This window comes from Elephantulus edwardii, unplaced genomic scaffold, assembly GCF_000299155.1.
Source record: "Elephantulus edwardii isolate Elephantulus edwardi_28Jun2011 unplaced genomic scaffold, EleEdw1.0 scaffold00048, whole genome shotgun sequence".
Lineage (NCBI taxonomy): Eukaryota > Metazoa > Chordata > Mammalia > Macroscelidea > Macroscelididae > Elephantulus > Elephantulus edwardii.
Genome location: NW_006399798.1, coordinates 6837297 through 6864053, shown reverse-complemented (window position 1 = coordinate 6864053; position 26757 = coordinate 6837297). Strand labels below are relative to the sequence as shown.

Below are 26757 nucleotides of genomic sequence, written 5' to 3'. Positions count from 1 at the left end.
CACCGTCGTTTTGAGCTCGTCGGTTAACACTTGTGTAGCTGTGAGATTAGGTTTTCTGTGGCATTTGAGGGCTGAGAACACTCAAAATTCTCCCATATAAATGAGTGGTAATGGCGTCTTCGCTTCAAGCCATTCCACAGCTCTGGCCTCACTGTAACATACAGCTCCTCTCCTTTCTTTGCTTCCGTCTGAGAGAGGTGTCCCCTGGGTCCCCCTTTTCTGAGGGGCTGATAGAGGACATGAATTCAGCGACATTAAATTCAGATTAGAAGCAGCAGTCCATGTCACCTCTTCCCAGAAAGAGAAAAGATGACAACGAACATGATTTGGGTTTTGATTTTGTTTTGTAAACAAGGAACTGGTGGGTGGCGGAACGGTTTTGGGGAGCTATTAATCTGTTGTCACCAAAAAAGTATACAAAGGCAGAACCCCCTCCTCCGAAGCCTCCTTAGGCCTGAACACAGCTGGGAGAGTCTTCTAAGATGCCCTCTGGGGGCCAAGGCCGCTGCCCTTGCTCAGTGAGGGAGGGCCCCCGGCTCTCCTCACATGTACTTCCTGGGGTAGGAAGCTCTTCTCCACCTGAAAACGGTAGATTAAGTGAGCACGTGCTTCTTCCTAGTTCACGTATGATGATTCACAGCTCTGGGGACAAGAGGGTTTGTTCCCTGGATTAATAAACAGGGATTAAAGCAAGTCTGCCTGCTGGGCCACTTCCTCCCCCAGGCCTGACACACTCCATGGCATCGCCTAGGCTCCCTAGGTAGAGTGCCCTCCTGGGACAGACAGACAGGAGCACAGCCCTTAGCCAGCAGCTGCTCCCACTCTGATGGACACACAGCATTAACCCCAGAAGAAAGGCTGATTCGGCAGCCGTGGGACCTAACAGTTGTGGTGCTGGTGTGTTTGGCGATGCAGTTGGGAGCCCACGGGAGGATTTAACTGCATAGAGAAGACATGAGAGGGAGGTTGAGACAGGAGAGCTCTGAGGTGGTGGGAGCAAGCAGAGCTGTCAGGGGATCGTGTGCAGGCAGGCGACTCCGGGTGAAGGCAGGCCGGCGAGGGGAAGGGTGTGAGGCTCCGGGGCCACACAGGGTCAGCCAGCTCCGGTGCTGCCCCTCCATGGATACTGTCACCCGGTGCTGAACCTCACCAGAGCCTCAGTTTCCTAGTTTGTAAACCAGGACCTCCTCATATGCCTAAGGACCTTACAGACAAGAATGAACTAAAGCCCCATCGGGGGGGCTGCAAATCATAGCACTTTACAGATGCCTCCTCAGAACCTCATCATGGTCATCAGGCGGCTTTGCTTGGAAAGCGGAAGCGAGTGTGGGGTGTGGGAGCCACCCCAGCAGCTGGACAGCACCCCGAGGAAGTGGACGTGGGGAGGGGCCGGCCTACAGTGAGACCCAACGCCTTGTACCCCTTAGCCGAATGTCTGACTGATCAGCACCAAAGTGCAATTCCCGTTCTGCTCCTCTGAGCAGCCAACGTGCAGCGACGTGGGTGCGTGGGTGCGTGCAGATGGGGACGGCGCTCACTCGGGTGCCCTGGCCTTGGCTCAGGTGCCCTGCTCCTCCCTCCTGACCTGGGCAGTTACAGGGAGGCCGTGATGGAGCCGGCCTGCCCTCAGCACTGTGTGTCATGAGCTTAAACCTGGCGGAGGTGAGGCAGGTGGCGAGCACAGCTCAGTGTCAGTGGCCTAGAGCCCAGGACATGCACAGCAGGACATCACCCAGTCAAGTTTCCACTCAGACCCTGCAGTGACATTGGTGACACACTTTGAGATGTTCAGGCCTCGTCACCCTCACTCTCTTGACTCTTTCCTCTCCAGTCACTGCTCCTGAGGAAACTTATCTTTGAGTTCTCTTGTCCCTTTGATCCCACAGTTAGTTCTTTAAAGAGCACACGCTGAGCCTTTCTTGGTTCAAAGGCCCCATTCTCTCAAGTAGCACAGTGTGTCTCTCTCCCACTGGGTGGCTGGGGACCAGCTGTTTCTGACTGCTCCTAGGAGGTGCTGGCTAAAGTGAGTGGGTGAGCCCTCCATCAGCGCCGTCAGCCTCCAGGTTCATGGTGATGGTCACACGGCCCTAGGAAGCGGACAAAGGGAGTAACGGTTGGACCCTGAGCAGCTGGAGAGGGCAGCACGTGTAACTGGGACAGGGTGAGGTGCACAAATGAAGCCTCGTTGCGGTCAGATGGGCTCAGGCTCAGGGCGACCCAAGTGCAACAGACCAGACCCCGCCTGGCCCCGCCCCTTCTGCACGGTCATTACTTATGCACGAGGTCATTATTCCAGCACCTTCCAGCCGGGCGCTCCTTTCTAGCCTGCTGTCAGCTCATGTTCTCTTGTAGCCATAGGACTTTCAGCAGCTGGATTTCAGAAGCGTGTCTGCCAAGCCTTTCTTCCTAGTCTTGGTCTGGAAGGCTCACCTGTCCACCGCAGGTCGATATTTGAAATATCCATGGCATCGGAGCAAGCCAGCTTGCAAGCCACCCTAGCACAGCAGACCAATGGTGTTGGGTGGGTTAAGTTCAAGGTGTCCTGGTACTGTCTCAGAGTCACGGCTAAGGAGTCCCCGCAGACCCTTGGACACATGGGCGGCCTTCGTGCCCCTCCAAACTCAGTGCCCCCAGAAGAGAGCAGTCGTCCCTGCCTGCCTGTGCCAGGTCTGCCTAAGCTGACTGATGCAAAGGCTTCATTAGATGCTAACCAGCTGTTCTTTTTTATCCCCCCTTTTAAGAAACGCTGTCCACAGCCACTGGTGCCTCTGTAATGAGTTGGGCGAGAAGAGTCCTTGAACAGAGACTGAGTTTGAACTGATCAATGGCGTTTGGGGGCTGGAAGATTGCTCAGGAGCTGGCTAATTTATAATGTCAGGCAGGCTAGACTGGTAGGCCCAGGGGGATAGTCGGCGTGGCTTTTTCTTTCCCTTTTTAAAAAGAAGGCGAGGACGAAGGTCTGCAGCCGGGCCCCCCTTGACCCCCAGCACTGTCCAGGCCTGCTGCTTCTGCCTCCCGGCGGCCCGGCCACCACGTCCTCTTGTCCTTCTCCACTCGGACGCCCGCCCTGTGGCTGCTGTCGCACTCGGGCTGTAACTAATTTGCAGAGGACACCTGTTCCTTAATTAGCTGCGGCTCCCAGTCTCCTCTGGTCTGGGCTCCTCGGATGCATGGATACGGTACAGGGCCGCTGCCCAGCCGTCTGTACCTCTGGGCTGTGCCTGAGTGGCCCGGAGCCTGCCCACTGGTGCAGTTGGTCTGAGCGCCTGGGCGTTAGGAAGAAAATGCATCCCAGCCACCAGCCGGCCATGGCTGTCACAGCTGTCGGCTTCACAAAGCACATCCACCCACTGGTCACTCGGAGGTGGACCTGCTGTCCCTAAACTGGCTCTGGGAGTCTCCTGCAGTTGTAAGGCACTTTCTGAGCTGCTGTGTTTAGACTCCCCATCACCCGGTCCAGGCTGACACGACCTTGTTTCACTTTTTTGGGGAGTGGGTGTAGAAGGGGGTACTGTCGGTGGACTGGGGCCCAGTCTTACAGGGTTTTGCAAAATGGCACTTCACGTGTAATTTTTGGTGGTGGTGTGTCATATTGAACCTGTAGCAGCTTCCTGAGTGCAGAGCTGAATCAGAGATTTTTTAAGTCTGTGAGCTTTCAGAAGCACGTCTCCTGACCAGCTTTCCCGCTTGTCTCTATGTGGGTTCAAACCTCCAACCTTTTAGTCTGGCAAGTAACCATTTGCACCACCTAGAGGCATCCTTCCTGCATGATAGGATTTTCATGAACATCTGTGAGGAGAATCGACTCGGGAGGCGCCCCGGTGGAAGGGAGGAGTGAAGGTCTGCGGTCGCAGAAACCTCTCTGTGCCCGTGGGACAGTTCTGTGACTCGCCAGCTGTCATATGGCCAGACCTTCCAGAATCCATCCTCCGTTTCTCAGGATGTGATCTGACCTCCCACTTAAGTCCCCACCCCCCCAAGTGTCCCAGCACCCACAGCCAGCCTGACCCCACTGTCCAGGATCGGGGTCTAGAGTCCAGCTTCCAGCCAGGCAGTTACGTAGGGACATCTGTGGTGAATAACTTATGTTCCTTACGCGTGTCATCTCCGCTTCCACCCTTCAAAACAGAAAGTCATCAGTGGAAAGTTGCCTGAAGTGGTAATTTTCCTAAATGACAGACGGGTGGTGCAGTATAAAGACAGCCGCTGACGACCACGCCTCCAGCACGCTCCGCCCAGAACAGCTGCCCTCTCACCAGAGACCCCCTTTCCGGTCACCCCAGTCTCACAGAGATGCTCATCACCCCCTTTTCCTGACAAGAAGCAGGATTGATCCTGAACCCCAAAACAGAAAACTTCTGCCCGGAACCCCTACCCCCAGCCCCAGTGACTGCCAAAAGGCCTTGCCCGCCCGGCTAATTAGAGCCTTCTCCTTGGGCAGCGCTTTGGTCTCGCGTCATCTGTGCTCACAGTGATAATGGACTTGAATGAGAGGTCACAGCTTCCCCCACTTCCTGTGCTCTGTGCAGAGGGGTGGGGAGGACAGCTCGGCCCCCACCCACCCGTCACAGGGCCTGGCAGGCCACACAGCTGTGACGCGACACGCGTACCAGCTCCCAGACCCAGTCCGACTCCCCGAAGCGGGTCCTGACCCACGTGCAGCTCCGGAGCGGGCTGCCTGGCATCTCCGGTGGGTGTCATTAGCATTAACGCGATAGAACGGCACGGCGTCAATGTTAATAAGGCCTGGAGCGGCTGCTTCGCAGAGCAGATTGGAAATGGTGCCATCATCTTAACTCCAACAAGCAGCTCTTAATTCCTCTGCTCCCTGGGCAGCCAGTTTGGCTTGGAAATCCCGTCTCCCCTCAGACGCTCCCCCATGCCCAGTGCGCCATTCTCACCCCAATTCTCTTTGCATCGGGGGTTCCAATTCCCCACACACCGGTTTCCTGAGATGGATTTGGTTACAAAAAATTTAAAAGTAATCACTTTGCTAGTTCTGCAGCTTTCTCTAGACATAGCTGCTTTTCACATTGAAGTTAGCAGCCGTGAAGTGGGTCCCTCGCTCATGGCAGCTCCGAGTACAACGAGATCCATAGGGTTTTCACAGCTGACTTATGGAAAGAGATTGCCAGGCCTTTCTTCCTTGCCTCTCAGTCTGGAGGCTCTTCTGACGTCTGTCCCATATCAGCAGTACATGAGCCAACACTGCTGAATGGGAGGCAACAGTGCATGAAGTGCCTGGGCTTGGAATCAAACCCAGGCCTCCCGCATGGAAGGCAAGCATTCTGCCACTCAAGCAGCATTTGCCTCCGTTCATTTTCTTCTTAGTCCAGGCTCTTTCCCTGGGTGATTTTCCCAGAAGCCACTGGCTTTTGTTCTCTAGGCTTCACCTTCTCTTTAAGGTATGGAAGCATGCTGCCGGTTTCTCCAGCCTGGGCAGGCCTTCTCCCTGGACCTGTCAGCATGTCCACTCCAGCCGTCCAGTGCTGACAGGGCTCCTGTGTCCCCTCCTCCCCACATCCTCTCTCCCCAGTTGGCCACGAGGAGTGCAGGATTGTCTGAGTTTCTTGAGTGTCTCCTTCCTGATCCTTGTTCAGGCCTCCCTCAATGCTGGGACAATGACTTTCCTTAGATGTGATTGAGAACAGAGTCGAGTGGTCCCATGGGGAACGCAGGACGCCTTAGGAGTTAAGTGTGAATGGTGTCAGAGGAGCTGGACTCTGCGGGCCTCATTCCTCCCCTGGCATGAAGAGTAGGACTGTGGGAGCCCCATCAGTCCAGACAGGAGGGGACCCCAGGGCAGGTGGGTATGTGAATGATACCGCGCTTCCCTGTGCAGACAGCTCACCTGCCCAGCTGACCTCTGCTCTCTGTTTCCTTCCCCCAGGCCATTTTCACCCTCCTTCTTGGACCCTTCACCTTCTTTGACGTCCAGAAGACCAAGTACCTGCAGATCCTGACCTCTCTGATGAGATGGATCGGTGAGTCTGAGAAGTGCCCAGTCCTTTCTCCCCTTGTCCCACTGGGCCCTTCTGGCCTGGCGTGCGAGGGTCCCTTAGCCACAGATGGAACGAACGTGGTGACCGGTGCCAGGGGACTCCTGTCTGTCTGGTCCCCCGCTCTGTGTGGCAGGCAAGGAGGGAGTGCTCTGCCCGCCCCGCACCACACGTTTATTTTTTTGTCAGCATCTTCTGATTGTTACTGCGCATACAGATACACAACATAATTCATAACGGACTTCACAGTGTTGTCTCACCTGGCCTGTTGTGGGCCTCCTCTTCCACTGCAGTTAGATGAAAGGAGAAAGAGTGAATCAGCCAATCGGGTGCGGAAATTTAGATTGAATTTTCTGCCCCCCCTCCCCCGACTTCATTCTCCTCTCAGCGCCTTGAGGAAGAGGGAGCCTTGTTCCCAGAGCGCCCAGGACGCCCTTCTGCAGATGATGGAAACGAGCCCTTCAGTCTCACTTTTCACTCGCTTCTCTCCACCTGCCGCGCCGTCAGCCCCATCAATCAAGGATCCTGTTTCCCATCTTCTTCTCTTTTTCTTTCCCTTTTGCTTCCTCATTTCTGGCCGGTCTCCCAGGTGCACCAGTTTTTACACTTTCCTGACACACGCCTGTCACCTCCCTTCCATTCAAATTACTCTATTGCTTTTAAGCAACTCTGTCAAATATTTCACCTGCTGGTCCACGTTAGGACTGGCCTTTAATAACCTATAGAATCCATGTGTCTAAATGGAACATGGGTGTGAGCTCCGGTGCAGAGCCAGATGCGTCAAGAGGCATGGGACTTGGGTACAAAGTAGATCGATTTGGCTTTTTTAAAACGTCAGTTTTGGGGAGAGAGGGGAGGCAGAGAATGGACGTAATGGCACACGACGGACGTGTTAGGGACCCTTATCGTAATGTATTCAAGACAGCTAACAAACGGTCATCATCTTTTCTAGTACGTTAGAGCAGCAGCCCTTACTGACCATGATGTTTCCGTGACTTCTAAACTTGGACCTCCAGGAAGAAGGCAAATGTGGACTAGAGCAGTGTGGAGAGGCGGCTGCCAGCTAGCATAGAGCGGTGCGTGCAGATGGCGAGGGTTCTGGAGTCCTGGAAGCAGCTGGGGCTCCTCCATCACCGGGCCGTCTCTGCCAGGCAGGAAGGTCTGAGCAAAGCAGCGAAGCCAGCCGGCTGCCCGCCCTTTTACTCACAGGCAGGGAGATGTAGAACCAGAAAAACAGAACACTGTTCAAGGTCACAGAGTAAGGACTAAGCGGGCACTAGGTCCTGGCAGCAGCCTCTGGGGTGGGCGGTCGCCCCTGCAGAGCGCAGTGGCGCTGCCAACCATTGCCCAGTCCTGTGGCACAGCCATAAAACCCACTGGCCTGGAGCAGCCATTCTGCCTTGGGGTCCCTGGCCAGCAAAGTGCGACAGGCTGCCTTCTGAGCCCTGGAGTGTGGGGTCTCTGCCCCCAGTGAACTTTACTGAAGGGGGCGTGTTCACTTCAGCCACCCAGGGAGGGGACCAGCTGCTGTCTGCCTGGACCTCAGGAGGGGAAGCCAGGAGCCTCCTCCTGTTGCTTTTGAATATCAGCCAGCACTAGCCCTGTTATAGGACCTTATGTGTGAGGGTCCTGGGCCTGTTAGATTTGTCCAGTTTCTGGGAAGCTGTCCCAGGACCTGCCCGTCAGCAGACGAGAAGCCAAGTTTGGGGTTTGTGAAAGGAACAGAGGCAAAGTGGGGGTGGCCAAGTCTGACTTCTGCCCACTTCATAAAGGGGAACTGTCCCCATCAGTAATATCCTAGTACCAGACAAATAGTGTCATGGTCAGCCATACCACTCCATTCTCCTGCACCTATTTCTACCACTCGTTTGGTCCAATGTTCATTACTCATTGACTCACAGACTTTCTCAACAGTTGTAGAGCTTTTTTAGGGAAACAGGTTGGGGAGTAGGGGAGGCTAAGAATATCACACAGTGCAAGTCTGGGTTTAGTCCAGTAGTTCCAAGCCATATTAACAGCAAGACACAATTCTTCAATTACTTCAGATGGCTTTTCAGTCAACAAGTAAAAGTCTAGGTTTAGTTTAACAGCACAAATAAACCTCTGATTTCCTTTTTCGTCCAGCAAACTTTATCTCAGAGCAGTTATAAAGTCAGCTTTTTCTTCAATCATCCAGCAAGCAAAACCTTTAACAGTGGCTTCATCCTCAGGATTCCTCTGGTTACACCTTGCCAGTCTCTTCTCAGTAGTGCCACAGGCTCTTCCCTGTCTACCATAGTCTCTTCACCCTCTCTCTATCACTGTCTCTCACAGTGTGGAAAGGGCTCTCTTACATTAGTTCCACAGCTATAGATGATTTGCAGGACCATGTGTCTGCAGTTAAGTTAGCTGGAGACCATCCCCCAGTGAAGTGCCACAGTCTCTTTGCAGTAGTGCCACAGGCTCTTCCCTGTCTACCATAGTCTCTTCACCCTCTCTCTATCACTGTCTCTCACAGTGTGGAAAGGGCTCTCTTACATTAGTTCCACAGCTATAGATGATTTGCAGGACCATGTGTCTGCAGTTAAGTTAGCTGGAGACCATCCCCCAGTGAAGTGCCACAGTCTCTTTGCAGTAGTGCCACAGGCTCTTCCCTGTCTACCATAGTCTCTTCACCCTCTCTCTATCACTGTCTCTCACAGTGTGGAAAGGGCTCTCTTACATTAGTTCCACAGCTATAGATGATTTGCAGGACCATGTGTCTGCAGTTAAGTTAGCTGGAGACCATCCCCCAGTGAAGGCTAATGCAATAGATAGAAAAGCCAGTTTTTAAGGCTTCTGATACCACAGGACTCCTCCCTCCTGATACTCTCCAGCTTTCTCTTTCAACAAGAACTCCTCTCATCCTTTACCCGTCATCAGCACTGTGAGAGGGAAGAAGGTCACCATCCCAGCACCAAGAGAGAGTCCAGTGTGCTCCGGGGCCTCTATAACTGGAAGAATCTGGCCCTCAGCAGCAGCTGAGGGGGGGTGGTGGTCAGGGAGGACAGCTACTTGGTACCTGGGCAGTACCTATTGTTAGATACTGTCAGTTCCAACTCATAAAGGCCCTTGAACAGCACAACAGAACACGGCTTGAGTGCTAGCCCCACAGTCGCCATCGAGCCCACTGCTGTAGCTACGTGTCAGTCCCTCTTACTGTCTTCCTCCTTTGTGCTAACCCTCTTCTTTACCAAGCATGATGTCTTTCTCCAGAGACTGCTCACTCTGAGGCAATGCCTACAGCACGTAAGACCAAGTCTCTTGCCATTCTCACTTGTAAGAAGCGAGAGGTCTGACTGTACCCTTCCAAGATACATTTGTGTGTTCTTCTGACAGCCCGTTGTCTGTTCAGTATTCTCACCAACACCAGCATAATTCAAAGGTGCCCATTCTTTTGTCTTCTTTATTCATTGTCCAGTTTTGCATGCATATCAGGCGATTGAAAAGTCCATGGGTCAGGCGCCTGGGTCCTCAAGGTGACACTGTTGTTTTTTAATGTCTTAAAGAGGCCTTTGCAGCAGACTTGCCTAGAGCGATAGGGCGTGTGAGTCTCTGACTGCTGCTTCTGTGAGTGTAGATTGTAGATCCGAGTTAAATTACGTCCTTGACACCTTCAGGCTCTTCTCTAGACAACACAGGCTGCTGGGATTTCCATCACCCTCAGTTGGCCTGATAACATGCACACCTGTGGGAACTGGGTATATGTCCTTCATGAGTCCCAGAGCCCCAAGTTCAAGTCCTGTGGCAATTGGGATAAGTGGGAGTTCACTCCATAGATTACAAGGACTGAGTGTTGGAATGGAGGGAATGGAGACCCCCAGAGCTGGGAGGTTGTGTGTCTACAGTCAGGGAGCTGACACGGATGCCTCCCCTTCTGCTGTCTGTCCACTCATGTGAAATGTTTGAGGGCCTGATGATTTCCAGGAAAATGGCCTCGCTTCTCGGTCCTCTGGCCTGTCCTGCTGCCCCAGCCCCTCGAGCCCTGCGGAGATTCACAGGGACAGTCCTTCATCTGCTGCATTTACAGGGTGGGAGTCTCCTGACGAGGAAGCCAGGCTGCCGCCTGCCCTCTCCAGGGCGGCAGGATCTGGGTGGGGAGAGGCGAGGGGACACTCCTGCCCTTGCAGAAGTGATGGATTCCCATGTCAGCCCCCGAGGGGACAGCCACCCGGATAATGATGGTTAATGGCTTCCGCGTCGCCCCCGGCTTGTGCAGCTCACGGTTCCGCTCTGTGTCTGGTGAGCAATCCATTCATTACGAGGCAAAGATTGTAAGAGGGAGAAGAGACTGCAGGCGGTAAATGAAGAGGGATGGTCTCCGTGCGGGAGACTAGACATTCGCAGAACAATGGGGCCGATCCCACTCCCACCTGGCGCGCGGGGACCCCCCCCCGGGATTCTGCCCCATCCTCCTCCCAGGACTGGCTCCCAGTGGAATCGGCTGCTGGCCTGCAATAGACTGCTCTTTCTCACCGTGGCAGGCTGCCCTGTCCACTCTGACGGCCATCACGTCTCTTCCTCTGCTTTCTCCGGAGCAGGCGGCTGCCAGTTAGTTCAGGGGCTGCAGCCCACAGCCTCTTCCTTTACTGGGTCTTCTCTCCACCGGCTCAGAGGTGCCTGGCCGCCCCACAGCACCGGGGGCCTCAGGGGACTTGACAGCAGAGCCCCGCTTAGAAGGTCACCTGCACACATGCTTCTGGTAGTGATGTTGTCCTGACAGCATTGTCTTTGAGCCTCTTTGCCTTTTGTCTCCTTGTGATCCAGGAGATAATCAAACATCAGTCACCTCTCCCAGGGGGCTCCAGGTGACAGAGCCTGGAGGTCATTTTGTCCTTGTGGATTCAGACCTTGGGCCTCTGACCCTGGGCCTTCTTGGAGAAAGACAACTGGCGCAGTTATGTGAGCTCTAGAAGCAGCCCAGCCCAGGTTCCACTTCCAGCCGGCCGTGGCTGGTCAGGTGGCAGGTGTCCCCTCGTCCTGGTGGCCCTCGCCACCGTCTTTCTTTCTGTCAGACTGCTGGCTTGTGTGTGCCATGATGCTGCGATGCTACTGGGCTTCTTGTTCTTTGAACTGATCTTATTTTTTATCTTAGGAGAAACTAGACTTGAGACGACCACCAGCCTGTCAGTCTGTCGTAATGCGAAGCTTGTGTGTTGCTCTGATGCTGGAGGCTCTGCCCTGGCATGGGCATCACAAGGCCCAGCAGACAGGTTTCCATAGAGCGCCCAGAGTAAGACTGGCTGGAAGAATCAGGCCTAACAGCTGTTCTTCCAAAGTCAGTCAGCGAAAACCCTAGCTGGGTCACAGAGGAAGGTTGATATTGTCCGATTATTCTGGAAGGCGTGTCGCTGAGCTGGAAGGAACACACAGTGACCACACAGTGGACCTGGCCCTCCTGATGACGGTCAGGGCCAGGCGGTACCTCGTTCTGTTGTGCATGCGTCACGGTGAGTCTGGACAGCCGAGGGCAGCAGGAAGCCAGCCAGCAGCACAGCCCAAGGAGCAGGGAACAGAGTTTACAGTCCCGTGTAACTGCCACCCCACCCCCCCCAGGAACAGCCCTGCCGGAAGAGCGCGTCCTGCCTGCTGGACTGAATGACCATCTAGGAACGGGCTGGGTCCCACTGAGGGAGCGTTTTCTCTACACCAAGCTCCCCCCCCACCCCGGCAGTTTTTTTAGAACTGTTAAAAGAGCAGTGAGCCTGAAAGCCCAGGCCATGCCAAGCTGTCAGTTCTTGGGGCGCCACCTTCGAGATGCAGCTGAGTGGCTGTGTGCCCACCACCACCCCACTCCTTGCCCATGGTCCCCTCTGCCAGAGAGGGAGCCCGCCTTCCCGGGGAGCCATGCGGGGGGCTCAGGGTGGCAGCAAGCTGGCTGGGTCTCCAGGAAGACAAAGAGGAAAAATGAGCACCAAAGAAGCCGGAAAATCATAAATAAATGTGCTGAGCCGGAAACTTTCTTGTGCTTAATTAGAAATTTGTTCTGCCATCTGTTGAAATGCGGCTGGGAAGATTACAAGTCTCCCTCTTCCCACTCCCCCTGCCCAGCCCACAGAGCAGGGTCCCTGGAGTTCAGATGCTGCCGAGAAGCCTTCAGCCAGTACCCCCAAAAGTGTTCACCCTGCCCTCCAGCCTCAGAAGCCCCCTTGTACTGAGAAAGTGGGGTTCAATGGGTTAAATGGCCTCTGCCGGTAGCTGCTTGCTCAAAAAAAAATGGCAGAACAATCCATTCACTAACAAAAGATGAAGTTCAAATTCTCTTGTGGCTTCATTGGTCAGCTACCTTTAAATAACAGATCATGATGGCTTGGTCCAGCCCAGAGCATATTAGCAGAAGAGAAGCACAGAATCAAGCATTCTTCATGGTGTCCAGGTGAAAAATCATACAATCCGCAACCATGTGGTCAAGCCTCTGCCATAATCACACCTTTTATAAATGGTTGCAAGGCCAGAAGCCAGTTTTAATTAAGGGAGCTGTATCTCATGTGATCATTTTGGATCATTTGGGAGGCTGGACTTTATGAGGAGGAATGTGGCAGAAGGATTAGAGGAAGACTCATCAACAACCTACGTTATACAGATGACGTCGACGCAACCTTGGTGCTGAAAGTGAAGAAGACCTGAAGCACTTGCTACAAAAGGTCAAGGACTGTAATCTTCAACATAGATTGAAGCTCAACATCAAGAAGACGAAGATTCTCACACTGGGCCAATTGGCAGCACCATGATAGATGGAGAAGAGATTGAAGTTGTTAACAGTTATAGCTTGCTCGTTCTGGAATATATTGCTACACCTGGAAAAGTCAGAAGTGGCACTTTTTCCATAGAGAATCTGCCCAGCTTTTCTTTAAAAGGAATCTTGTGTTTTATACACACATAGTCAAATAGGCCCCATCTGTCCTCAGGACCTTGGCCTTAGGGGGTTTACTACATCATTAAATTACTTTAATTAAAAATGACTGAAGTTGTAAGAACTCATCTGATATATTTGCAACTATGCTAACACTTATAAACATACTGTCTAATGCTCAGTTTTGAAATTCTACTGCAGGGGTGGTGCGGACTGACTGCCTCTGTGTGTGGTCAGAGTCTGTGGGTAATGGGGAGGAATTGACGTCAGAAAAATGCCTTCAAGCATATTAACTTATTAATAAATATTAGATATTTGAAAAAAAAATGGCAGATCCTGGGTAGAAATGAAAACCAAGATTGATGCCTTTATTTGCTCCCCAAGGAAGTTGTTGGGCAAACAGCCTGGCCCACTGGGGGCACCTGGATCGCAAGTTCCTCTGTCCACACTGAAAAGGGGCTGTCACCAGCAGTGAGATGTCATTCAGAGCCCAGCAGACAGGCTAGCTGTCCTGCACCCCAGCAGGTGCCTCGGCTCGACCGCATCTCTTGACGTCCTCACCGAGCGAGATCCACCAGGCTCGTCGGGCAGATCCCTCCTTGAGTCACTTGCCTTCGGTCCCATCCATGAGAGCCAAGGCCCTAGCTGTCCCTGCATCTGTGGAATGGACATTGGAAAGTCACATCTCAGCTGGGTGAGCGTGAAGACACACAGGAAGTGGGGGACGGCATCGTGGTGCCAGGGACGCGTCAGTGTCCACAGGCTCGCGGCAAGTGGCCCTGTCACCATCATCCCGCTGTCCTGCTGCCGCATCCCCCAAGTGACCTCTGAGAGCCCCCCGTGGACTGGCCACAGCCCAGGAGGTGAGCTCAGCCCTCCAGAGGAAGCCGTGCGCGTGTCTCCGTGTAGGTCTTAATGTCACTGTTGACTCTGCCGTGACCTAGCTCCGGTCCCCATGAACCCCACCCAGCGAGCACCCCACTGCTGTCAAGGAGGTGCTGAGCCGTGGATGTGAGAAGCAGCCCCTTCTCACAGCGAGGTTGGGGCGTCTTAAATGCCAGCTCTGTCAGCACTAGATGGGGCACGCCAGGCAGGAGGGGCGCTTGGAAAAGATGCAGCTAGAAGTTCTGGCCCCACTCCCCCACGCCCAGCAGCAGTGGCTTTCGAGCCTGTCCCTCGGGCCGCAGGGAGCTGGGCTGGCAGGGCCAGCGGCTCTGTCACGTGGCTTTCACGACCTGCCGGGCAAATGCCTGCTGTTGCCTCGCTCACGCCGAAGACATGAACAGCTGGCCCGGCTTGGGCTCCGCCGGCGTTATTAAGAAACAGTTCTTTCTAATAAAGGCTGCTCTGAGCCCTGCGGCCTCCTCGGGTCTGGGTTGTCGGGGACCTGCAGGGCTCCCTCCGTCTGATTGTGTATTCAGAGCAGACACCGCGAGCTTGGTTCCTGTCTCCCTTCCTCTCAAAGTGGGTCAGCCGCCGCCGTCCTCCACTCGTGGTCTCGGTGAACTTGAGCCGCCTGGAGGAAGTTCCTCAGCACACAAGTGGTCCAGCTTTGTCGTCCAGGTGGAGCTAGCAGGGGAGGGGGCCTGGCAGGGCCACCAGAGGCGGCAAGTCCCCAGATCAAGCCATAGCCTGAGAAGGGGAAGGGTCCCCGTTTCCCCCTGTCCCCAGAATTGGCAGCAGCCACCTGGCTGACTGCCCCCCAAAGACCCCAGGGTGTCTTCCAGCGCAGCCTGCTTGACAGGACTGCCCTGACCTGTCACCCACCATGGCCCAGGGGTCTGAATGTCTCAGTCACCTGTTTCCCTCAGGTCCCACTCCATGTCCTGTTGATTTGACCAGCCAGCTTCTAGTTGGAACTCCAGAGCCACTCCCTGTGATGCCCTTCATGGAACTGGCACTGATTAGATGTCCAGGGAGGATCCCCGAGAAGAAAGCCCTTTCTAGCATCTGTGGTCCACCTGGGGCTGCTGTGGTTCAGTACCCAAGGGGGTAGCTTTCAGGGACAGAAATTTATTCTTTCACAATTCGGGGGCTGGAACTCTAAGGCAGCGTCTTGGCTGTGCTGATTGAGGGCCTTAGGAGAAGTGCCGTCCCACATCCTCTCCTGGTCTCTGTTGCTGGCGGAGGCTCATGGCATGTGGCAGGAGAATCACCTCATAGCGTTTTCCAGGCTGTGATCCTCAGGGGACCAAATGACCAGGTCTTTCTTCCGAGGCAGCTCCGGGCAGACCTGAACCTCCAGGGTGTGTGTTAGCTGCCAGGTAGAGACTCTGTGGTCGTTAGGGCTGCTGGGTCGATGCCGACAGGTCCCCTCGGCTGTGATCTTTGCGGGGCCAGAGCACCAGGTCTCTCTCACCTACAGAGTTGCCAGGTGGGTTCAAACTGCCCACCTTTCCACTGGCAGCTTAGCACTTAGTGACAAGGGCGCCGCCAAGCTGCTGGCAATCCTTGGCATCTCCTCTCTGCTTCCGGTACACCTTCCCCCGCCCTCACACGGCTCCCTCTTCCCTGGCGTGTGTCCCCTTCAACAAGGACCCGCTCTTACGAGGACCCACCCAACTGCAGTAGGATGATGGCTGAGAACAGAAGAAAACCCCTTTCCAAGCAAAACTGCCTTCACAGGGCCGGGCTCCGGTCAGCCACGCAGCTGTTCGGGGGACACTCTTGGCTCCGCAGCAGTAACCGCATGTCCCTTGCCCTGTGGTCAGCCAGCCTGTGCTGTGTGCTCCGTCTTCTCCACGGCCTCCCTGCCCACCCTCTGAGCAGCCCCAAGAGAGGGCTGTCAAGTGGACAGCGTCCAGTGTACCCCGCCATGCTGGGGGGGAGGGAGGTCCGGAAAAGCCTTTCTGTGTGTCTCTCTTAGTCTTGGTTGCATTCTAGGCTTTCTGAAATGCTTTGGAGGTAGGGAGGGACCCGTGTCTGTGAGAGGCCCCCCCAGAGGGCGGTGTAGACACTTAAGACCGTGGGAAGGTGACCACATGCTGCTGAACCACACCTTACATCAGCATTAGAGCCTGTGTGTGACCCTGGCCTGACCCTCAGCAAAGGCCACCCTTCCCTGAGCCACTGTGTCACCCGCAGCCCCCGGCAGCAGGCGGCTGAATTAGGAGCTGACCCAGCCGTCAAAACCTGCGTCACCAAGAATATCTCATGGCGTTGCTGACCCCTCCCCCCAACAAGACTGGGGCAGTAATTCCCAGATATCTCGGGTCGTGGGTGATGGTTACAGCTGGGGTCTCGGCCCAGAACCGGCCTTCAGATGGGGGCTGCTCCCCCCAGCCTGGCAGTGATGTCACGCCCACGGAGCCAGCAGCACCGCCCGCAGGAACTCGGAGCTCTGAGTCTGCGTTCACACCAGGGAGCCAGACGCCCTTGTCCCCATGCAGCCTGTCCTTTTCTTCCACACTGTCTTCTGTCCTCTCTGCCTCTCCCAGCTGCCTGTGGGACAGGGTGACAGTGTCTGCGTTTCTCCAGGAAGGAGATTCATCCGCCAGATTCCAGGGCTTTGGCATCGGCGGGCCACGTGATTACAGCCCGTCTGACAGCTTCAGGGTGAAAAGATCGGAGCCTACGCCCTGCGAGGCCCTCACGCTGCTCCTGAGTGTGTGGAGACGATGAAGGATGAGAGGCAAGACCAGAACCCTTGACTCCACCCTTAGGACCTGACTGCGACGGAGACCCCAGAGCACGGCCTGCCCCGTGAACCCTGCAGAAAGGCTCTGCTGAGCGCTTCGGGGCAAAGCCTGTAACTGCAGGTGCTTAACTACCGGGTGCAAGCTCAGGCCTGGAGAGTCGGCTGTTTGATACCCCTGTCTTCTGCTTCCGTGATGATGGTGGTCAGAGCTCACATCCCCCAGAAGCCACAAGGCTGGCCCAGCCCGAGGAGAGAGATCAGCTCTCAGTTCCCTCCTCTCAGCAGCGCTCGGCTCCTGTTGTTAGTGCACATAGGGAAGCCAACACGTGCCAGACATCTTTCCGGCGTGTGATAAAGCCAAGGCCAGGGTGTGGGGTGCGCGTGGGGGGCCACGTGCTTTGTCCACCCAGCCAGAGACTGGATACGTCTGTCTGCCCAGGGAGTGCAGGAAGCACTCGCCCACCCTGCACTCAAGTAATAGACTGTGCCAAGCAGGGACACTCCCCTCCCAGAGGAGAGACCCCCCCCTCACCAGGGTCCCCTGGAAAGCAGCAGGGGTGCTGGCGGGCAGCAGGTCTGAGCAGTCTTCCTCGCCCCTGCACCTGGGGATTAGCCTAGACTGAGGCTCCTGAGCAGATGCTCTTAGAAAGATTGGGGACAGCAGCTCTGCTCGCCTGTGGAGGTGAAATCAGCGTGGGTGTGATCCCCACGACCCTTCTTAGGACGAAAGAAGAATTAGCTCAGAGCTCAAGACGGGCATTGCTTCTCCTGCCTGGGACCTGCACTTTCAGAGGGGGGAGTACAGGCTTCCGTGACAGTGAAATTCCCCAGCCTTGAGCCATTTCCGTGGGCCAGGCTCTGCCCAGGCCCCTCTGTGCACTTTTCATCCTAGGGAGAAGGTGTCCCACCACCGCCATTTTAAAGGCACCAAGAGTTTGTAAATCCAGTCACCACAAGTTCACTCCAGCACCCTGTGTGAGGTGACCCTGTGTGTGTCTGCAGAGCTGGGCCCCACAGCGTTCCAGCGGCTTTCTTCTCCTGGGTGGACTCAGCAGCCTCCGTTCAGTGACCAGCACGTAGGTGTGCACCCACATGGCACTCCGTCCCTGTGTGAGCGTCCTCTCCTGTGGTAACAGTGTCACAGACTGAGAGGCCAGGAGTCCACAGTCAAGGTCTTGGCCGGGCCTGCCCTCCCTGAAGGTTCGCACAGAGGGTACTTCCTCGCTGTCTCTCCTGGATCTTCAGCCTGTCACTGCTCTGGCCTGTCTTCACCCACCCTTCTCCTCAGTGCGTCCAGTCTTAGAAGAACACCGGGCACACTGGGTCAGGGCGCAGCCCAGCCCAGAACGTCCCCATCTCAGCACTGGGAATTGAACCTGGTCCAAGGTGGGAGCTTGGAAGAAGTGGCTGCCCCACCTGGCACTTCCCAGACCACTGCCGACCTGCCAAGTGCTGTCCTGTCACACTTGGTCACCTGTTCCTGCTTTTGAGCCAGAAAGGTGCCTGGTCGTCAGGGATCCCAGCTCAGGCTGGCGTTGCCCCCTCAGCCTCTCACGCCCCATGCCTGTCTGGGAGGCCAGTGCGATGTCCACTCGTGCCCCGCCTGGCGCTCTAACACCCGAGCCGTGTGGGCCACTCCTCATCTATTATCATCACCTCTGGCGCGTTGATTCTCTGCTTGGAGAAGGGAGTGCGCCGTCCCGACAGCTGCCGTGATGAATGGGCCTCCACCATGCCCGCCTGCCCGAGCTGTACACTGAGGCCCCCTGGTCTGATAGGGCAGCCCCGGAACTGGGGCCTCGGGTGTCACCTGGGACCGTGTGCAGAGGTCAGAGTCAAGGGCCAGCTCCCTGTGGGGCAGTCCTGTCAGGTACATCACCACAGTGGGACTTCTGACTGCTGGTCGCCGACCAGACCTCAGGAGGGTTGGAGGAAGAACTAGGTGGTTCCCCTTGGCCTGCAGAGGCCTCCTTGGGTCAGGAATGGTGACTGTGTGGCATGTGGTCACCTGAGCAGACATGTGCCCCTCCTGTGTGTCTGCCTTCCCGCTGGCCTCAGCTGTCTGGGGCAGGACTTCCGGCCCACAGCTGCCAGGGTGCAGAGAAGCCCTTTCCGGCCATGCCTTCTTCAGATTGTCCGTGCACACCCTGAGGCCCAAGGCCCCGCTGCCCGGACTTAGGCCTGTCTGCCCTTCAGCTTTTGTGGAAGGCTTAGTGCAGTGTCCCTTTCTCCTGCCAACGTCTCCACGCCCCCGTGTCCATTAGGGCAGGTGGCAAGTCAAGAGAGGGGACCTGGGCTGAGGTCTGAGGCAGACCCCCAACAGGTCAGACAATTCAGACTTGCATATTCCCCCAGAGCACCTGGTCACTGAGATAGGGTTCTCTCCATCCATTCCACAACCAGCGCTTTGTTCACTGGTCATCTGTCCCGAGACGTCCTCCTGGACTGGAGGCTTCCGAAGGTCAGAGGCCAAGCGCCCTGCTGAGTGTCCGGCCCACAGGGACACTGGGGACATCATGGTTGAATGAGTGACAGGAGGATGAGTGGTCACAGCTGATCCTCGCAGGCTACCCGGGACAAGTGCCCTTCCTTCCTGTGGACTGTCACTTGAGATGTTCGCCAAGTCTCCTGACCCCTCGTCACCTTGCAGCTGAGCCTCGGAAGCCGACAGCCACTCCTCATGTGACGGGGTGCCAGGCCTCCCCTCCCTCCTCGCAGGCTTCTGCTCCTCTAGGCACTTCTCACCCTCTGGAGCGTGACTTCCGGTGCGGACGCGGTGCTGTGGCCTCTGAGCCTCCCCTGAGTGGGTCAGGGGAGGACTGAGCCCTGCCGGCTAGGGCAGCTCCCCCTCTGACAGCTGGTGAGGTCCTGGCCTTCTGGTCTCCACTGGCTGGGGAGCACCCACCTTGTCCCACCTCCATGTCCACTGTGGTCCCCACTGGCAGCGTGGTGGGCAGCCAGCCGTCAGCAAGGGGCCGCATCCTGGGCACAGGCCCATGTTTACACCCTGTGCCCTGTCATGCGTCCTCACTCTGTCACTCACGGCCTGTCATCCTCATTTCATACGATTGATTATCAGACCTAATGGGTTTTTGGAACAGCTGTCTCATGAGGACAGGTGATCAATCTAGGAGGTGGCTGTGACCGGCATTGCCAGAACCAGGAGAGGGGCAGGGCAGGCCTTCTCCTACCCCATGCCCACCCCAGAACCCCCCAGAGCCCCTGCAGTCAGGGTGGCACCAGCCCTCCTCTTCCCTCTCCCGCAGGTCTGGAGGTGCTGCTGCTGTTAATGCCACCAAGTCAACCACAACTCGTGGTGGCTGTGCAGACAGCTCCGAACTGTGCCCTGTCCTGCGCCGTTGCTACTTTGTATAAACTTGGTGGTTACCCAAAACTAGTTTGTATAAACTTGGAGATGACAACAGAACTGATGATCCCAGTGCTCCCGTGTGTGTGTGTGTGTGTGTGTGTGTGTGTGTGTTTGCAGAATGCAGAGACCCTCAAGGCATAGTCTCCCCACCGCCTCCTCCCCAAGTTACCTGGGCTCCCCTCCTGCCCCTCCCCCCAGGTGCCCTGGTTGACCACCCCACCCCTCACTGTTCTCCCAGGTGCCCTGGTTGACCCCCCCCCCGCACCTCGCTGTCCCCCCAGCCGTCCTGGATGACCCCCCCGCCTCTCGCTGTCCCCCCAGGCGTCCTGGATGACCCCCCGCCTCTCGCTGTCCCCCCAGGCATCCTGGCTGACCCCTCTCTGTCCTTGCAGCCTTTGCCATCATGATCGTGCTGGCCCTGATCCGCATCGGTCACGGGAAGGGCGAGGGCCACCCACCGCTGGCCGACCTGGCAGGGATCCGGAACCTGTTCGGTGTATGCGTCTACTCCTTCATGTGCCAGCACTCGCTGCCGTCCCTCCTCACCCCCGTGTCCTCCAAGCGCCACCTCACGCGGCTGGTCCTCCTGGACTACGTGCTGGTCCTGGCCTTCTATGGGCTGCTGTCCTTCACAGCCATCTTCTGCTTCCGCAGCGACCGCCTGCTGGACATGTACACCCTGACCTTCGCACACTGCGACGTGGTGAGCCAGGCCGCCGTGCGCCTCTTCCTGGGCCTCTTCCCGGTCTTCACCATCAGCACCAACTTCCCCATCATCGCCGTGACCCTGCGGAACAACTGGAAGACGCTCTTCCACCGCGAGGGGGGCACGTACCCCTGGGTGGTGGACCGCGTGGTCTTCCCCACCATCACGCTGCTGCCCCCCGTGCTGGTGGCCTTCTGCACGCACGACCTGGAGTCCCTGGTGGGCATCACGGGGGCCTATGCGGGCACCGGCATCCAGTACATCATCCCCGCCTTCCTGGTGTACCTGTGCCGTAAGCACGCCGAGCTGGACTTCGGCCCTGGCGCCGTCAACAAGCACAGATCCCCCTTCCGCCACACCTTCTGGGTGGGCTTCGTGCTGCTCTGGGCTTTCTCCTGCCTCCTCTTCGTCACAGCCAACATCATCCTCAGCGAGACCAAGCTCTGAGGACAGGACCACACTGACAATCCGTGGTGGCAGACGTGATGGCCGCCTCACCTGGCCTCCACCGCAGAGCCAAGAACCGACTCCCGCCTAGACCTTCGTGTGAACAGAGGAGGCGGGTGCGTGAAGGGGTCGGGGTCCGCCCCACACCGGGGTTTCACACCGCCTGCACCCCGTCTTACCTGCCGAGCAGTGTCCCCACAGATGGTCTGGGGCTGCGCCTGGGACTCGCCACTGGAATCGTCACCTCTGCTTCCCGCACATGCCCATCCCGCCCTTACAGAGGTGGGGGCATAGTGCTGACTCTGCTGCTCATTCACAAGGGACCCCACCTCTGCCATCTCAGCACCCCTCAAATCACTGTCTGGAGAGGAGGCTCCTCATGGGGCTGTTGTGAAGGGCAAGCTCAGCTCTTGGCCAGGCCTGGAACTTGCTAAGTCCTTCTCCTGGGGGCAGGCCTGGCTGCCAGTGACAAGCGCAGAAGTGCTAATTGGCACCGGGCTCCCCCGGCCAGAGTTGCCAGGAGGGCATCACTGTGGCACAGCTTTTGTCGGGGCTCCAAGCAGCCCTGGAGCTGGGATTCCCATGAGCTGTGCTCCCGCAAGGAGCCCTCGGGCCCTGTGGGCTTCTTCCTACCGTGTAGAGCGTCCTCCCGTCCATCCTGGGGCAGAGCTCCAGGTCCCCCACCCTGGCACCCAGTGAGGCATGACTCGCACAGGATGGGAGGCTGCCACAGGAGAGATCCTTCTAGTCCTCCAGACCCCCAGTGGGCATGTGACGACAAGAGGGTCCCAGGTCCCCACCTCGGGACATCATACCTTCAGGCAGCTCTCTGCTTGGCTTCCCCGCCCCTTCTCAGAAATGAAGGGGCTCCAAGAGAGTCAGCCATGGGTGCTGGGTGCCCCACTTGCCCCTGCAAGGAAGGCTGGGCCCCACCTCCCTGCCTGAGGCTACCCACCTCCTTCAGTCGTATATTAACTGCTTGGCCAGTGGCCATACACACAGGTGACTCCCAACTGACCGCATTTTCAATGTGCCTTCTCCTGCTTGAGGACCTGCGGCCCTTGCGGCCCCTGCTGCCCCAGCCTTGGGCCTGGCCCCTCTGGTCTGGAGCCTGCAGCTGCCTCTCAAGCGTGTCCCCACCGCCTTCCTTTAATTCCAGTGCCTTGCTCGGTCTTGTTAGGGAACTCGGCCTCACCCTGCAGCTCATTGTCAAAGCTACAGTCAAATGAATGGCCATGCCGTGGTCTCCTGGGCCACAGGGGGCTGAGGGCCTGGGGGAGGACAGGGACATATGCTTGCCTTAGAATGAAGCCTGCTGGGGGCCCGTAGGCAGCACCCCCTTCTCTGTTCCCTGCAGCCTGGGCCCTTGAGGCCCTGTGTGTGTGTCTTAACAGCCTGTCTTTGTTCTCATTGTCACTGCACCCTTGGCTCGGGCCCGTGTGTAGTTCCCGTCCACGTGAAAACAAGCACCCCTTTCCTGTCTGCTGGAAGGGCCCCAGCAGCATGTGTAGAGTGCTGGGTTGCTAAACCACAGGTCAGCGGTTTGAATCTAGCAGGTACTCCACAGAAGAGAGGTCAGCGTCTCCTGGCAAGAGTTCCAGGCTTGGGAAGCCAGTGGAAGGGCCCTCTGACTCGGGATGGACTTGACAGCACTGGGGGTTCCCATAGTGGCTGCGGGAGGCCCTACCTCCAGGGGGGTGGACCAGGGGGCTACAAGGTGGCAGCACCAAAGATCCTAAAACTGAGCCCAACCCTCCCAAGTCCAGGCCCGCCCTGGAGCCGCCCAACTTGTGCAGAAAACGCAATTAAAACAGCTATACTTACTTTCTCCAATTACATTCCCCCTTGCTTAAGGACAAAGCAAATTAAATCATCCTGCTGCCCCAGGCGCTAAACCAAATCTTGGAAGCAAATGTATTAGCATCATAAAGCCCAGGTTGATTTATGTGACAATCTGGAGCCAAACAGCAGTGGAGTCAGCTGCCACTTGCCTGCCACCCCAGCTGGGGCAGCCCCAGGCCTGGAGGGAGCAGGTCCAGGAACCACGCCGCTGATGCCCAGCCGACCTTCACCAGGGCCAGCATCTGTGGGTGTCTGGGCTCCTCTGTGCTGTCTGTCCCGATGCAGGTCAGACAGGGACACCTTCCTCTCCACCCTAGGCCTCCATCACCAGCAGCCAGAGGGCTGTGAGGCAGGAGAGGACCCCAACATCTAGAAGTCTCCCAGGCAAGGCTGGCTTGCTGTGTGTGTCTGGTACATTGGGTGTGAGGTGGGCAGCATGGGGCCTGACTTCCATTTTACACATGGACCCAGAGTAACCGTGGGCCGTGGCAGGGACAGAAGAGGACAGCCCAGCCTGACCCAAGTCAGAGAACACTTTGAAAACCTTCATCCCCGCAGTCCTGGTCACATCACTGAACCCTGCTCTCCCCAGTGACAGGGCAGATGATGGGGGGGAGCAACACTGCAGCTCACTCCCCTGCTAAACATCAGGCCCAACCAAGCCCCAAAGCCCAGGCAGCAGCTCCTGTCTGGTCCCTCACCTGAGGCTCTTAGATGAGGCAGGGAGGCGCTCCAAGTGCTAGAGGTGGGCAGCTGGCATCTCATCAGACCCCTGACAGACCACACAGCTGTTCTCACACCTAGGCCCGGAAGGGCCTCAGCCACCGGCAGAGGCTGGTGATGTGAGAGGAGGGCAGATTTCTGTCCTCCACCTCAGGGCCTGATGGCGGAACAGGAGATCCAGGCAGTACCCCACCCAGGACCCTGAGACCATGAGAAGCCACCACATCCCTGCCCCTAGTCACGCCAATGCCCACTGAGAAGGTGGTCTCTGAGACCAGGGAGCGGAGCGGAGCCTGCTGCTGCTGGCTTTGTGGTCCCTTCTGAGGCTGATGGGATGGGTGACAGCTGGGAAAAGAGGGAAGGACCATGGATGGGGCCTCTATGTGCGTGACCCCGGCATGCTCTGCTCCTCCCTCCCTGTGAAGGGGGCGGCCACCCGTGCCCCAGGCCAGGTGGACAGAAGTGCCCAGTAAAGCTGTTATTGGTCTCCATTGTCACTTGCATGCTCCTGCCATTACTTAAGAACTTAAGACTCCTAGTGTCCACCCGAGACACCTAATGGGTGTCACCTTGCAGTAATCACCTGCTCCATTTCAGCGTCAAGAAGGGGGCCTGAGGCTGGGGGTCCAGAGGGCTCAGGGCAGAGTTCTTAAGGACAGGACTCCCCTTTCAAAGAGTCAGATGGGCCAGGCTGGAGCCCAGAGACCTTCACTGAGGACATCACACTGGCCGGGGGTCCACACACCTGCCACCCTGGGGGGAGATGTTGTGGACCAGGTGCTTGTTGCACAGCTGAAAATGAAGCCGTGGTGACAGCAGGTGGATGAAGTTGAATTTCCTACTAGATAGACTGAGGCCCTGTACCTCTGTCTGCCCAGAGAAGACGGCGTGGGCATCCTGTCTGGGCGGGTCCCACGCACTCTGCTCGGTCATGCCCTGTCTCAATGATTTAAGTCCGCAGTCTCCTTTCCTTGCGGCTGGCGTGCTCTGCCAGGCTTTCCAGACTCCCTGTGGAGAGGCAGGGGCCTGGCCCAGGAAGGGGAGGCCAGCAGGAGTCCCTCCCTGCCCTAGCCAGGCTCACTGTTCCCCAGAAGCCATTCCTAGAGCAGGGGTAAGGCAGCCAAGTGCCTGGCCCCAGGAGCAGGTCAGGCCCTCCTTGGAACCAGCCAGCAGCCGGCTCGGCTCCACATTTGGCTTTTAATTCTCTTTCCAGTTCTTGGTTATTAATGATCACGGGCTGTGACTGAGAGCAGTGGGGCCTTGAGGGCTCCTCCCAGCCTCACCTGCTGCCGTGGCCTTCCACCAGAGCTGCAGACAGCCCACGGTCCAGGGCTTGGGAGAAGGAGAGAGGCAGCAGTTTAACCCCCTTCCTGCCCCTTTCCTGGGCACTGGCCTTCAGCACTCACCCACACTCCCACTGCTTCACCTGTTGTGGAGCCCCACCCAGCCCAGGACCATATCGGCACAGAAAGCCCACAGGGCAGAGCATGGAGATGATGTGGACAGAGTCCAGGGGTGATGTGGACAGAGTCCAGGGACCCCCAGTGAGACAGTGATTTAAACGCTCAGCTCGTAAGGAAGAGACGTGTGTAACTTTTCCTGCCTGGGAAGCAGCACAGGGCATTGCCACTGTCAGAGGGGTGCTGTGTGAGTCTGGACTGACTCGATGGCACCAAACAACAGCTGGAGTCCACCCATCCTTCAGGCAACCAGGCCTGAATCTGAAGGATTTCGTGTATTGGAAATGCCACCTATCCATCTGCGTTACGCCAAGCTGCCATGTGCCCAACACTACCAGCCGTGTCTGTAGACTGAAAAGGGACCACAGCTTCCTGGAAGCAGCAAGGTGCCTGAGGAAAGAACCTCAGACAGGGACTCACGAAGTGTTTGCATCTCAGCACCCTTCTCAGGGCTCCCTGCAACAGAATTCACCCTGCGCTGCCTCTGTCCCCCTCCGCACTCAGGACAGCGAGGTCTGAGCCTCACCCCAGCAATCAGGAAAGGTTCCCACTTTGTGAATGGGTGGAAGAGGGGATGCTTGCTCGTTTCACAAAGTTGGGGAGGGGGGCTTAAACGCAATTGCAGTGTAGAAACACTGAAACAACCAAGAGCCCTAAAAAGACGATCCAGAGCCCTTGAGGGGTGACAGAGAAGGCAAGGGCGGTAGCCCCAGAAGGGAAGGAGGATGTCAGGAGGGCGTCTCCCCCCTCCACTGCCGCCAGAACCCCAGATCCAGGAGGTAGAACTGTGAGCACCCTGAGGCCACCAGGGCCAACACCCAGAGACCTGGCTGTCAGCAGTGAGCCAAGCACTACAGCCACAGAGAAGGCACTGAGGGTTCGGCAAGTCCCCAGCACATCAGACCTCCTCTCCCCACACCCTGACCCTGGCAGAGCCTCCCAGGTGGCCCCAGGCAGGACAGGACACCCATAGCCCCTGGCAGGAGCCTCTCCATTCAAGAAGACTGAGGCTGGACTCCATCCATCATCACCAGAGCCCCATGCTGAACACATTTGTCACTTCAGGCACCAGGGTGGGCGGGCGCTGGGCTGAATACCAAGTGCCTCCTGCTGCCTCCACGGCCCTCATTCAGCCTCACCTGCTCCCTGAACCCCTCCCAGACACTCTGGAGACAAAATCTTCCCAGAGGGAGCGCTCACCGGCTCCCATGATGCTTGGTTGCCTCCAGGGTGCAGTGCGCCTCCTCCAGGGAAGCAGAATGAGGAAGCTGGAGCCCATGCTTTGTCAAAGTTGTGTTTAATGCCCCTATCCTGTGGGACGAGTCCAGCCCAGCAGAGGATACAGCCAAACAGCTTTGCCCAGTCCGAGTTCTAGCCCAGACTCTATACCAGCAGCCTTGCCAGGCACAACACACAGGGCAGGGCAAGCCTGGCGGGTCTGACACCCCTGTTCGCTGGGACTCCAGGCTGGGTATGGGGGCTCTGTGCCAAGAGGGGCAGCCATGGCCCAGTCCGTGCCAAAACTGAGGCCACTGAACTGACCTGGAACACACTGTCACCAGTGCCTCAGAGCCCAGATTCCTGTGTCACCAGGAACCCAGCACCCAGGAGTCCAGGCCGAGACTCCCTGCCCCCAGCCCTGGCAGTGCCAGGCAGAGTCCAGCTGTGGGGAGTCAGAGCGGATGTCCATCGAACCGCCACT

At 57.0% G+C, this 26757-nt stretch overlaps 1 protein-coding gene across 1 annotated transcript in view; it reads left to right on the top strand.

Annotated features, from left to right (window-relative positions):
* Nucleotides 1-21030, top strand: part of TMEM104 (transmembrane protein 104) — a 62212-nt gene extending 41182 nt beyond the window's left edge. The window contains exons 10-11 of the mRNA XM_006886382.1: nt 5891-5984; nt 20270-21030. Of these exons, the coding sequence (XP_006886444.1) occupies nt 5891-5984; nt 20270-21030 (855 nt within the window). The remainder of the gene's footprint in view (nt 1-5890; nt 5985-20269) is intronic.
* The last annotated feature ends 5727 nt before the right edge of the window (nt 21031-26757 follow it).